This window comes from Brassica napus, chromosome A3 (assembly GCF_020379485.1).
Source record: "Brassica napus cultivar Da-Ae chromosome A3, Da-Ae, whole genome shotgun sequence".
NCBI lineage: Eukaryota > Viridiplantae > Streptophyta > Magnoliopsida > Brassicales > Brassicaceae > Brassica > Brassica napus.
The window spans coordinates 17,976,234-17,989,883 of NC_063436.1; the positions used below are offsets into that span (position 1 = coordinate 17,976,234).

At 31.5% G+C, this 13,650-nt stretch overlaps 2 protein-coding genes across 2 annotated transcripts; one reads left to right on the forward strand and one right to left on the reverse strand.

Moving 5' to 3' along the window:
- Nucleotides 1-6,896: 6,896 nt before the first annotated feature.
- LOC106439421 (protein LURP-one-related 12) lies at nucleotides 6,897-8,758 on the reverse strand. Its single transcript, XM_013880862.3, has 2 exons — nucleotides 8,409-8,758; nucleotides 6,897-7,453 (listed from the first exon to the last, which is right to left on the reverse strand). Exons 1-2 carry the CDS (start codon nucleotides 8,652-8,654, stop codon nucleotides 7,058-7,060), a joined length of 642 nt encoding a protein of 213 aa, XP_013736316.2. The 5' UTR covers nucleotides 8,655-8,758; the 3' UTR covers nucleotides 6,897-7,057.
- A 1,663-nt stretch (nucleotides 8,759-10,421) lies between these two features.
- LOC106439422 (phosphatidylcholine:diacylglycerol cholinephosphotransferase 1) lies at nucleotides 10,422-13,169 on the forward strand. Its single transcript, XM_013880863.3, has 3 exons — nucleotides 10,422-11,012; nucleotides 11,751-11,888; nucleotides 12,745-13,169. Exons 1-3 carry the CDS (start codon nucleotides 10,632-10,634, stop codon nucleotides 13,072-13,074), a joined length of 849 nt encoding a protein of 282 aa, XP_013736317.1. The 5' UTR covers nucleotides 10,422-10,631; the 3' UTR covers nucleotides 13,075-13,169.
- The last annotated feature ends 481 nt before the right edge of the window (nucleotides 13,170-13,650 follow it).

Sequence of the window (13,650 nt, forward strand, 5' to 3'; positions counted from 1 at the left end):
CGTCAGGAGCTGCACTAATTCCAACAGCATATATTTAAAATATATGATGATCTCTTTTTTTTTCTTGGGCAACTCAAAATCTAATCTCTAATATTTTTGTTTCTTCTATGTAAGAGATAATTTTCTTTTAAAATCAGATACAATGCAATTGACACAAAAAGAAATGGGTCTAGAGGACTTTTGTGACCACAAGGTAATAGAAATAGCCCGAAAGTTTAGAACCGGATGAAACAAAAATCACTTTCATTTCTTGTCTGGGGATGTATCCCTAATCGACAATGTCACCCTTTTTCTATCTTATGGAGTATCTAGAAAACCTGAAATAGTATATCATTGCTATATTTCACCGTTTTCTCTATCATTGTTATACTTCACCATAATCATTGTGTAAAATTCAACAAATTAGACCGCTCTTTCAACTTCGTTTTTTCACTGTGTTCTTTTCGTTCGGCCCTGCTACTCACATTTTCAATCAATCCCTTTTCTGTTTGTTCTACTATTCTGAATTAACTTTTTGGTTGGCTTAATGATTTATTTGTTGTTGTTTTTCTTTTCACCACCATTTAAATCTTTATTCCTATTAAAAAAAATTCTACACTCTTATAACCACACCCCCACCCCCCATGGCCATTACGTATAACTAGGTGTGGGTTCGCACTTTGTGCGAGATAATATATATTCTTAATATTTTTTACTATTATATTTATTTTATGCTAATATATTTAATTAGATATAAATATTTTTTGTGTGTTTTCAATCTTTATTAACTAAATCTCAATTGCTTACTTTATTAACCAGATTCTCTTATCTGGAAATAGAATCCCAAGTTTTTTTTTAAATATTAAAGAGTTCAGTTTTAAAATTTTTAGCTTAAATGTAAGCGTATTCAATATGAAGAAACAAATCTTTAATTTAGTATTCTTGGCCATGTAAAACTGTGAAGAGAACTTGAATAAAACTCAATAATACATATCACTATAATTTTCAAGATTGGTTTAAAGAAATATGATACATGGTTTGCATACCAAAAATGTGCATGTTAAACATGTATCACTAAATATTAAAATTTTAAATAAGCGCCATGTCATAAAAACAAAACAATATTGAATTAAACTCTGAATAAATTTTACATTGTGTCACAATTAGTAATTAATTCTAACTTAGTTAAACATTTTCATGTTGCAATGATATATTTTAAAGGTTCAACATTCACAATTTCGCCAATAATATCTAAACACACAAAACATTAGAAAGAAGAACTTGTGAACAAACATATAATAAATTGAATACAACAATAAAAACAAAATATGATATAGAAAATTCACCGACTAAACATTCATTTTCATATTGACGTCCCAATATTTCTTTAAATTCTATGAAATAATTATTTTTTAACTCTTTTGAAAAATCATCACAAGGTATGATTTTGGTTGTTCTATAGAAATTTATCTTTAAAAGCAGAGGAGAAGGCGTTTTATATTTTATGGTCTAATCACTGGAAGTGAAATTATGCTGAATAAAATAATCTCTTTGACATAACTTAGATCGGAAATTACCAAAATACAAGTCACCAAAAGAACATTTATCAATAGAAGCATGAGTCCCTAGTTCCCTAAAAAAAATTCAAAATAATTGACTAACACCAAATCGTATAATTAATGTGAATCAATAATGAAATAAATTAATATTTACGATGGATATCTACCAACACCAATTCAATTGAAACAAATTTTGATTTATTCATGATTCTAAAGTATCAACACCTTTACTCTAATTTTATAGCAATATTTAGCTGACTCAATATCTCCAATAAGAAAAAGTGAAACATGTTTCTTTTTCCAAAAGACAACGTTTGAAGTGTTTCATATTATTTAAAGATGAAATTTCGTAAATTTTGTGTGTATTTTTCATCAAACGTATGATGAGAATATATACAATCCTAGCATAGAGTCGGCAAATTATAATAATAGATTATTAAAATAGATACTAAGATAAAGTCGGCATCATAATTCTATGTATTAGCATTTAAATACTACTATAACTATAATACGACCTAGACTAAGATAAATATCACTTACACATTATCTAGACTATTATTAAGCTATAAACTATATTAAAAGATAGATTACATTCCACATTTAGTAACGAATATGATTTAAAATTATCCAGTAACAAATATGATTTTAAAATAGAATAATAAGAATTGATCATGACTATTCAAACTTACAATTTAAATATATATATATATATATATATATATGTATCTAATTACAAATCTTAAAATAGTTGTATTATTTAAATTAATAAATTAATGACTCAGTTAAAAACTAATAATAAATTAATGAATATCTAAAACCTAATAAAACATGACAAATTCGCAAAATTAACTTAAATCATGGAGAACATGACAAATAAGAAAAATTAAAATAATGATCTATCTAGTTACAAAATGAATAGTTATATCATTTAAATTAATAAATTAATGACTTCAGCTAAAAACTAATAATAAATTAATGACTAAGCTAAAACCTAATAAAAACATGACAAATAAGAAAAATCAAAATAATTATATATCTAATTACATATTTTATAGTTGTATTATTTAAATTAATAAATTATTGACTCAGCTAAAAACTATTAATAAAACTATTTATAAATTAATGACTCATCTTAAACCTAATTAAAATATGACAAATAAACAAAATTATCTTAAATCATGAAAATCATGACAAATAAGCTAAATTACTTGAAAACTATTTATAGATAATAACTCAGCTTAAACCTAATTAGAACATGACAAATAAGTAAAATTACCTAAAATCATGAAAATCATTACAAATAAGCTAAATCACTTCATAAATAATAGTATAGATTGATCCACATTGATCCACATTGATCATGACATTAATTATCTAGCTAGTAATCTGGCTAAGGTAAGAGACAAGTCACTGATGGTTGCGTAATGAAGGCCTTGCCGTGAGCATTTGTACATGATCATAGGAGAATCTTACCAGTTACATCGGCCGATGGCCCGATGTTAAGTTGATATTGTTTAAGATAAGTCCGGTGCATCCCACCACTGCGCTACAGTTAGATTTACACCAATTTTGCCATGCAATGTACCCCTTATGCCTTAGAGGTATGCGAGAGTAAGGTGTACGCCATGATCTTATAATACGTCGGAATTTATATATATCAAAGAGGTTAAGTTTGATTAACAAGTAACTTCAACTAAAACTGTAGAGTACATACCCAATTTTGTGAATAGAGAAAAAATGAAATTGACAAAATGAAAATTTTAGAATAACTAGGGAAGAGGTTGTATCATATCTCTCTTTTTGTATGTGAGATAATACTATATTTTATACAACAATCTCTCTCTAGACCCCAGTTATTTCAAACACAAATTTATAGTTAACTACTTGCCCTAAAAACTATAAATTGAAAAGCACCTCGAGTGTAATTTATGTAACAAGCAGGACCAATTTGTAAAATATATTAAACTTCAGGGCTGAAACAAAACAAAACAAAAAACCAGGCCCCATATTTAATTTCCTTGAACTAATAAAATATTTCAGTAGCGCCACCACCACGTAATAGCTCTTCCTTTTAAAGAGCTTCGTCTTCCACGGCGGATCATATCCCGAGTTCGTCCTCCTCTCTGACCACCGTTTCAGTTTCTCCTATCTCTCAGTTAGTATTCCTCTCTCTGAATCTCATCCAATTTGTCTTCTTCTTCTTCTTCTTCGTATTTTTGTTTCCGCTAGTTTTCATGATTGCACCAAATCGTATGATTGTTTTTGAGATGATGAGGATGATCAGTGCAACTCGCTAACTTTATTATTATCTGATTTTAATTTTCTGGGTAATCAACAAGGATAAGTTCTGATCTCAATGAGTATGTGCTTTGATGAACGTTAGCTATTGCTCTGCTTCGATTACGTTTAGAGCCGAGCAGTGTTGGCTTAAGGCTAGTGGGAGTGTGCTTTATGCACTTGGTCTCTTCTTCTTCTTCTTTTTTATAGTAATTTTCTTTTAGGAATTAGGGTCTTGATTTGTAAATATTATATAGATTAGGCTCCTATTTTTTAACTTGTAAATAGTACTATTGGAAAAGAATTTTTTGGGACAAGGTCCATAATTGGTTGTGCCGGGCCTGAAGCCAGATCAGTGACAATGATCATTTCACTATGTACAAGTTTCGTTCTTTCTTTCGCTAGATTATCAAGAAAATGATTTATTTTTACAGGTGATAACATGGCGCAGCATCTGTTGCACGCTACCACCTACGAAGTTGATGCACTCCATGGTGGTGGCGTCACCTGAAGCAGCTGCTGAAGCTGGGCTTGTTAGTGGAAAGGATAACATCCTGAGGTGACTATTAGACGTGCCAAAGACTTCATCTACATTGAGAACCAATACTTCCTTGGTAGTTCCTTTGCTTGGGCTGCTGATGGTATTACTCCTGAGGACATCAATGCTCTGCATCTAATCCCAAAAGAGTTTTGTCTCTCAAGATCGTTAGCAAGATCGAGAAAGGGGAGACGTTTAGGGTTTATGTTGTGGTTCCAATGTGGCCAGAAGGTCTCCCGGAGAGTGGATCAGTGCAAGATATATTGAGTGGCAGAAGAGGACCATTGGAGATGATGTAAAATGGGAGGCTATCAACCACACCACTTGTCTCATAGACAACCAGCTCGTGGCCAGATCCATGGATTCCGGATGTCACTGGAACATGACCTTCCTGGTCACTTGCTACGCTACCCTATTGGTGTAGCCAGTGAAGGCGACGTCACTGAACTTCCAGAAGTCGAGTTCTTCTCTGACACAAAGGCTCGTATCCTCAGACGACATGCCTCCAATTCTTACAACCTAACTTATCTCTCTCTGCTTTGCTGCTGCAATAACTTTGAATGAACTGAGTGTCTCTCTATCTTTAGAACTAATGAGCTACCATTTAGTTTTAAATTCGTACAATGACGTGGTGAGAAAGTAGCTTTGTGATCCTTCTTTTTGTAGTTATGTATCGTTGAACTTATGAATCTTTATAATTGATCTTTTATATAGCACAATAGAAGTAGTTAGTAGTAGTAGTTGGACTTGATTCAAGAACTGAAAGAACTATGCAAAAATCAAAATCAAATAGTTTTACTATGAAGTTTTGTAACACTTCTTTCTCGAGTAATGCTTTTTCCATTCAACTTAAGCTTATTGAGTGATTCACTTGTCAATGTAAAAATAAAAACATATGAAAACCTACAGATCGAACTGAGTGTCTCTCTATCTTTAGAACTAACACCGGGATAGATCATTACCGGACTCAAGTCTTTTGCCACACGGTGTCGATTTGGGACGTCCTTGAGCGCTCTTGTTTCGGCTTGTGTTGTTATATTTCCTTCTTCTTCACCATTTGTTACCCTTGTCGTGAGAGTTGTGGTTTGGTTTTCAAGGATTTCGAAATTGTTTCATTTGATTATGGAGATATATTGAATTAGCCCTGTAATTCTTCACATGGTAGTGGTTAATCACTTTTGACTTTTCGTTTTCAGTGCAGAACTTCATTCTTTAAATACATGTGCTTATTTGACGCCAAAAAAAATAAAAAAATACATGTGCTTATTTTGTAAAGATATTATTTACTGAATTGATATGTTAAAATTTTCTAGAGTTGGAAAAATACAACACAATTGAAGAGAGAATTATAACTTGACCGAATGAAACTCTAGAGAACCTTTACTACTATTTTTAGCATAGGCAGATATATGCTGTTTGTTTATTATTTAGTTGTAAAATTACTAATACTAATCAAGTTTACGTAATGCAAGGCTTGTGAATATGTGTAAGTATATCTATATTATTTAATCGTACGTAATTGACAAATGACAACAGCATGAAACTTTTGATTACGATAGTCGATAGCAAACCAAATATAAGAATGCATGGGAGCAAGTAGTCAAGAATATACCTTCTCTCTTTATTAAATTCCCTTATGCTAACTGTTTTATGAAATCTTATTCGTCCACCTTCTATTTATATATTAATATTATTACGCACCCCTGAGCTTATGTCAACATATACCTAAAATAGAACCGTTCTCGAATCAAGACTTATAAAATTTCAACTTGGCATTAGCACATGTTACAGACTTACAGTACACGTTACGTGATTAATCTAATATGTCTGATAATAAAATATGAGTACTTCGATAGAAACATATTGCAAATAACGCCATGTATACCTATAAAAAAACACCATATATATTACTTAAGATTATAAGTATTTAGGGAAAATTGGTGAAATAACCAGAAAACAAACTAAAATTAAGAATGGTGATTGGTAGTGTCTGTAGAAGTTGTGGACAACCTTTTTAATTTCTAGAACCATTTTTTAAAACAATCATCCTTTTATTTTAGAAGTTGTAGACAGACTTTTTAATTTTTACAGTCATTTTTAAAGTAATCATGCTTTTATTTTTAAAATTGAATCCAAAGCCAAAACATTAAAATATGAAATATGTTAGCTTTAAAAAGCACTTTTTCTAGAACTTTTATTTAGTGCTTTGAAAAAAATTCTACAGCAAAATAAATTAAAGCCAAAACTAAAAATTTAAAGCCTAAATTTTAGAGCAAAAAAAATAAAAAGCTATAATTTCAACCAATCAAATCCATAGAAAGAAAAATGAAGAGAGAGAAGAGAAGGATAGTTAGTTTTTTAATTTTAGTTTTTTTTTATGGCCATAGAACCAAATTTCCCTAAAAATTTATAGGGTAAGATCAAACTGTTCTTTCTTACAAAACATTTAGTATGGTCAACGTATGAATCCAGATCTACAAATAAATTTTAAAACATTTTCTGATATAGTGTACATATATAATTTAAAAGTAGACAAAGTAAACTTGTAAAACATCACCTCTCTTTTATTTTTTTAAACATCACATATATATATAGTCAACAAATTTCCATAGACGGACTATACATTATGTAACGTAGCAACTTTATGTTTTTACACATAATGATACACAAACAACCTCAAATGTCCAAATCCAAAGATCAGAGACTAGTCCTCAACAAAAGGGTGCACCTGTTCATCACCAATCTCAACTGGATCATCACCGTTGATCTGGTCAAGCACAAGGACCAAACCCATCACGAAAGCTCCGTCGAAACCAGGTTTAATCTCGAGAGTGAACACATCTCGTCCAAGCATCACGCTCGTTGACGCGTCAACTTTGCGTTTGATCTCAGCCACAGTTCGCTTATTCGTGTCGTATATGAGACAGCTACGTTGCGAGAAGTCACCATCTATGGTGTACTCTTCTCCTGTTCCGTCGTAAAGCTCTACATCCATCGTGCACCGTCCGATTATTGACGATCTTCGGACACTGAATATTGGTTTCTGACCGTCTGATCTCTCCCCAAGAAAACCTTCCCATCTTTGGTGCAGAGTTGGTCTCTGTACATCAAAACATAAAACCAACCAACGAGTTGACTCAGTATCATCTTGAATTAATAATTTGGTATAAAGACTTAGTCCATTTGGAACTCGGCTAAAAACAAACAGTTTATTAGATTGTGTAGCTCAAAACAGTTTCTTCAGATTCTTTTCTAACAACTATTTAAATAAAACTTTAGCCAAATCCTTTTAATCAAATCATCCGAACACAAAAATTCCAAATGTAAGATATTTTCCCCAAATTATCAAGAACAAGAACCATAGCCATCTATATAAAAAATATCTTTACCAAACAAAACAATAGCTGCCAAATGATCAATCTACACTCAATTATATTTGTTCACACATACCATTTGTTTTTATGGACTGCAGCTGATCAGTTTATAATAGATAACAGTCCAAAAATGAGTATGTTCAATGCTACTTCCGTTCAGTTAAGATAATTTTTTTTATTTTTTCACGCATATTAAAAATAAAAACAAATATATATATTTTTGTAATAATTAAATTTCAAATAAATGTAAACTACTAATAATATATTAATAAAACAAATTAATTAGTTTATTATTAAAAATAAAGATTACATAGAAAACAGATTTTTTGTTTTGTAAAACAATTTTTTTTTTAAATGTGTTTAACGGAACAGATAGAGGACATACTATGTCCACATGAACTTGTGATTCCTACCTGGACCAGTCCCAATTCAGTATAATCTTAAATTCTATCGAATTATTTTTGCAAATTTTGATTTACTGATTTTTTTTTGTTTTTTTTGTTCAATTATGTTAAATGAATAAATACTTTTGTTACAGCGGAACAAGCAAACCATTTTAATTTAATGATTTTTTATTTTGATTTTGTTTTAATTATGTTTCATGAGTAAATAGTAAATACGAGTATCACATGAGAGGATGATGGATCGACTTAATTAATTCCTAGATATAATATGTTTTACCTTTCGTTTAACGGTGAGGAGACACTTTCCGGCGACATCCATGAGGACAAACTCGTCGTTATCTCTTGTGTCGGGTCCGTATGAATCGACCCTAAAGATGATATCGCCGTGACAGTCGTAGGCGGCGAAGCCATCACCAGTGTAGAAAAGAGAGGTTTTGCAGACAGTAAGTGGTTTGTCTTCTTCGTAGAGGTATGCTTTGTCCACCACAACTCTTTTTTCACCCATCTCTTCAACTAATTCCATTTTCTTTTCTTTGGTGGAAGTTAGATTTTGTAGTTTGATCAACGAATGATTATGATATGGACACTCTTCTCCTCATTGGCAATGCTTATATTTATATTATTATATGGATACATACACGCGTGTGACGCGTATGTATTTTCTTAATGAAGAAATATCTCATCCTTCCTAAAGTCTAAATTATTATTGGCCAGAAATAAAGTCATGAGTATAAATAGTTTTAGTAACATGCGATGACTTTAGAAATGTTATTTTAATCGTTTTTGTTTTGTTTTTGTTTAGACGTAAGTTTAACCAGTTTTATGTGTTTACACGCCGGTTTTAAATTGCTATGAATGTTTATTACAAATTTGTATATGTGGGTATTTTGAACAATGTTTAATGTTCTTTTTGTCCACAAATGTTTGATGTATTCACAGTTCACACAGCCAATTTATTGTAACTTCGTAAATATGTCTACCTAAACACTTTACGGTTTAATTAAAGTCTTTTTGTAAATTATTAAACGATGCGAAAATGATGGATTTGGTGGATGGAAATGTAAATCAAAATTTATACGTTAATAGAGTTTTATTAAAGTTAAGAAACAGTGAATCAAGCAAACACCAACAATGTCCTAATCCTAGCCTCCACAATTAGACAAACACGTCGAATTAGGCGACGATTAGACAAACACGTCTAGTCTAGTTATGTGACATTCAAACATATATATACAAAATCACCATCCCTTGAGTAACATATATATATTTGAATGATTACAATATACAACCTTTGAGAAATTAATATTTATCTTAAACATTAAATAGTATCTATAAAAATTTGTATTCTTCTACACAGCTGCATTTCCGGTATTCTTTTTACAACATATTATATGCATATTGTTAGGATAAAATTAAGCCGATTATTTACGAGGAAAAAAGTGTCCAAAGATTTAAAATATTGTTTTATTGATCAGATAGCAAACATCCAATGCATAAGAGTGAAAAACTTAGTTTTAGATGTTTGTTTGTTGTATAAGTAGGTTGATAGGTTAGTTTCATCTCTTCGAGTTTTGAGTTTGTATTTATTAGGACAATCGAATATATCTTTTAATATCATAAAAAAAATTGTGTATATTCTAGATATTAGAATATATTTATCTACAAGACTTGTTTTTTTATCATTAAACATGAGTTTCCTCTAGTCCAATAGACATTATGAATTCTTCCTGGCTATGAAACTGGCGTTTGGTGTATATTGATTTCAACCAAAATAACATCTCCTGAATTAATTTATGTCCAACATCTAATATAAATATACGAAACCTACAGTAATTATATGATATTAAACAGTTAAAACTCTAGGTTATGTTCGAATTCAATTTCTGGAATATTTTGTGCTAAACCGACATGTAACAAACTAAATGTCTTCTTCTATGTTTTTTTCGACAACTACACTGTTATGGAGGGACGTGCAATAATTATCTTAAAAACGTGAAACGATGTGCGCCAAAAGGAATCATATAATCCTCAATGACATTATAAACTAGTCCTTATTCAACAAAGGAGAAAATCTTTTGATATTCTCCATAATCTTGAATTAAAGGTATATATACACATTGTTAATACGCACACCACTAACATGTATTAGTGTGAACAAAACTAGTTATTATACTATGGTAAGGAAACTCTCGTACTCTTCTCTATCTTTTTGTGTGTGTTTCTCGTGTAAAATATTATACACTTAAGACGTATAAAAAGAACAACAAGTAAAGCCCAACAAAGACAGATGAGAAAATAGCAAAGACTTGCGTAAACGTCGCTCTCAAACCTCATCTCATACTCATCGTTTTCGTATGAGTTTTTGTAGCCCAAACAATCTTCCTTTCTACAGTTTATAATATAAGAAACAATACTTCCTTCGTAATCTCCGCCTCGTATCTCTTATATAACTCATCTCTCTAAACCTAAAAAATGTTCCTCTCCGTTAAATCTAACGGTCATGTCAACTAATACCGTCGTCCCTCTCCGTCGCAGATCTAACGGATATCACACTAACGGCGTGGCCTTTAACGGAATGGATAATATTGTCAAGAAAACCGACGACTGCTACACCAACGGCAACGGCAACGGAGGAGTAGAGAGAAGCAAAGCCTCGTTTCTGACATGGACCATGCGTGACGCTGTCTACGTAGCGAGATACCATTGGATACCGTGTTTCTTTGCGGTCGGAGTTCTGTTCTTTATGGGGGTTGAGTACACGCTCCAGATGGTTCCGGCGAAGTCTGAGCCGTTCGATATTGGGTTTGTGGCCACGCGCTCTCTAAACCGCGTCTTGGCGAGTTCACCGGATCTTAACACCCTTTTAGCGGCTCTAAACACGGTATGTCGTATGAGTTAATTTAGGTTAAAACTATATTTAATGGTTATCTTCAATTCTTCATGCCACACCTAACATTTTGTATTTTTTCTTTGTCATTTAATTCGTAATAATATATTGAATTAGTCAAAATAAAATAGGTGGGGTTAGTGATGGATATACATAAATCTCAGATCTTTTCCTTTATTTTGTGTGGTATTAACTATCCAGCTGGAGTTTTTCCGTCCAGGGTATCATGCAACGATATTTAAGAGTTGATTTGAGTTTAGAACGCATTTTTATAAAGATACATGTTTTACAAAAATAAATTTATTTCAAAAATATATTTTCTATGTATTAATTATACTTATTAATTTTTTGTTAATTTTAATTTGTGAAAATAGATAATCATAACAATAATGTATTTATAATCAAAATTTAATATTTTAATAAGTATAGAAACTCTAAAACATATATATTGTGAAACACACAGAATAGGTAGTGGGCAAAAATGTATTTAATGTAATCTCAGCTATCAAAGTAGTTGTATAATTTTATTTTTAACAACTGCCATTTTTTTTTTTGTTTTCTTTATAAAGTAGTACAATAATAGATTAGATTGCTTTTAACTTTAAAGTTTCAACCCAATGAAAAGGGACACATGGTGATGAGTTGGAGACATGATCACATGCAATGCAAAGAGATTGGTTAGATTCGATTTGGTACTTGTAACTATTTAATATTGGTGGATGGTGGGGACAGGTATTCGTAGCGATGCAAACGACGTATATTGTATGGACATGGTTGATGGAAGGAAGACCACGAGCCACTATCTCGGCTTGCTTCATGTTTACTTGTCGCGGCATTCTTGGTTACTCTACTCAGCTCCCTCTACCACAGGTCTCTCACCTCTTTACATAAATATTAGTATATTATACTCTACTCAGCTCCCTCTACCTTACTCTTATAATATATTTATATTGGCATTGTAGTAAATATATTTAATTATGTCAAGTCTTTAGATATTGTTGGACATGTGATTTTCCCTTGGCCGTTTCCATATAGAAAACAGTTGTAACTTTATAGGCCCCAAATATTTTGAACTTTTTATTTTCATTATAACAAAAGACTATATATTATAATAATTTACTCTTAAAATTAATATATAGATATTGTACCAAATCGATGTATTTATGTAGTCCCTATATATTGTTGGACGTGTGATTTCCCCTTGGCCACTACCGTACAGAGGACAGCTGTAATTACAGTCCCCAAATATTCTTTTAATCCGGACATCTAAACTACAAAATTATTGTTTCACAAAACACCTGATTTCTTTAACAAAAGCAAAACAATTTAATTTATGAATGTTCGTTTTATACCTTTTATTTATAGGGTTAAATTATTTATTATATTTCAAAATTTATATTGAAATACTAAATAACACTTTGAAAACAGAAAGATGTAAATGATAACTCATTCTGAAATGGAAAGAGCAATCTGGTTGTTAGCATAGAGAGGGAGGGTAATTTGCAGTGGATTGTATTTTACTGTTTTGTTTTGTTTTTGTTTGCTACCGACTACCGAGGACCGAACTTTTTTCTATCTATCAAAAAATGTTCCACGGGATGATTGACTGGACATAAATCACATTGTCTCACTCCTCTGCGTTCTACAGTTCTAGTTTTTTTTAAAGACTACTTTCTTATGTTCAAGGATACAATGATTGAAGGTAATTATTTGACTCTTTTTACAGGATTTTTTAGGATCAGGAGTTGATTTTCCGGTGGGAAACGTCTCATTCTTCCTCTTCTATTCTGGCCACGTAGCCGGTTCAATGATCGCATCCTTGGACATGAGGAGAATGCAGAGGTTGAGACTAGCGATGCTTTTTGACATCCTCAACATATTACAATCGATCAGACTGCTCGGGACGAGAGGACACTACACGATCGATCTTGCGGTCGGAGTTGGCGCTGGGATTCTCTTTGACTCATTGGCCGGGAAGTACGAAGAGATGATGAGCAAGAGACACAATTTAGCCAATGGTTTTAGTTTGATTTCTAAAGACTCGCTAGTCAATTAATCTTTTGTTTTCATTTTAAATGATTAGTTGAACTTGAACATATTTGATTTAGTTAAAGACTTAAAGTCCAATGAATTACATTTTTTTTCTTTCAACTTTAATTGAATAGGGTTTCATTAGTTTACTTGAACCTAATTAAATGTGTACGTTATTGTGAAATATAGAGGTTTGTTGTGGCCTTCCTACAACTATTTCATTCAATTCAATGTTAGCAGTTGCATGTGAGTCCATCCGAAATTCATAGGCTCTACAACTTAGTAAAAACATTGCCATATAAATTTGATAAAAAATTATAACTTAAACAGATAAATCACAATAAAATCATTTTATTCAACTGAATGGTGTTTTATAACATTCTGATATAAGTATAAAAGTATTCAAATTGAAAAATCATTCGACCATATTGGTATTGCGTATACTGCCAATATGCAAAATTTAATGATACAAAAAATCCGGCATTAAATTATTAATGTACTTCCTTCACCATTTTTGGTGCAACATGTGTTTTGTTTTCCAAGAGTAGGTCAAGATGGTTTTCGTGTAAGTTAACGAGACAGGTACACCAATCCATGATCA

Excerpts from the sequence above, each read along its gene's own strand:
- LOC106439421 (XM_013880862.3), bottom strand. The coding sequence starts at position 8,654 with ATGGAATTAGTTGAAGAGATGGGTGAAAAAAGAGTTGTGGTGGACAAA. Across the intron at positions 7,454-8,408 it reads TCCTCACCGTTAAACGAAAG|AGACCAACTCTGCACCAAAG; the intron begins GTAAAACATATT and ends TTTGATGTACAG.
- LOC106439422 (XM_013880863.3), top strand. The coding sequence starts at position 10,632 with ATGTCAACTAATACCGTCGTCCCTCTCCGTCGCAGATCTAACGGATAT. Across the intron at positions 11,013-11,750 it reads TTTTAGCGGCTCTAAACACG|GTATTCGTAGCGATGCAAAC; the intron begins GTATGTCGTATG and ends TGGTGGGGACAG. Across the intron at positions 11,889-12,744 it reads CTCAGCTCCCTCTACCACAG|GATTTTTTAGGATCAGGAGT; the intron begins GTCTCTCACCTC and ends CTCTTTTTACAG.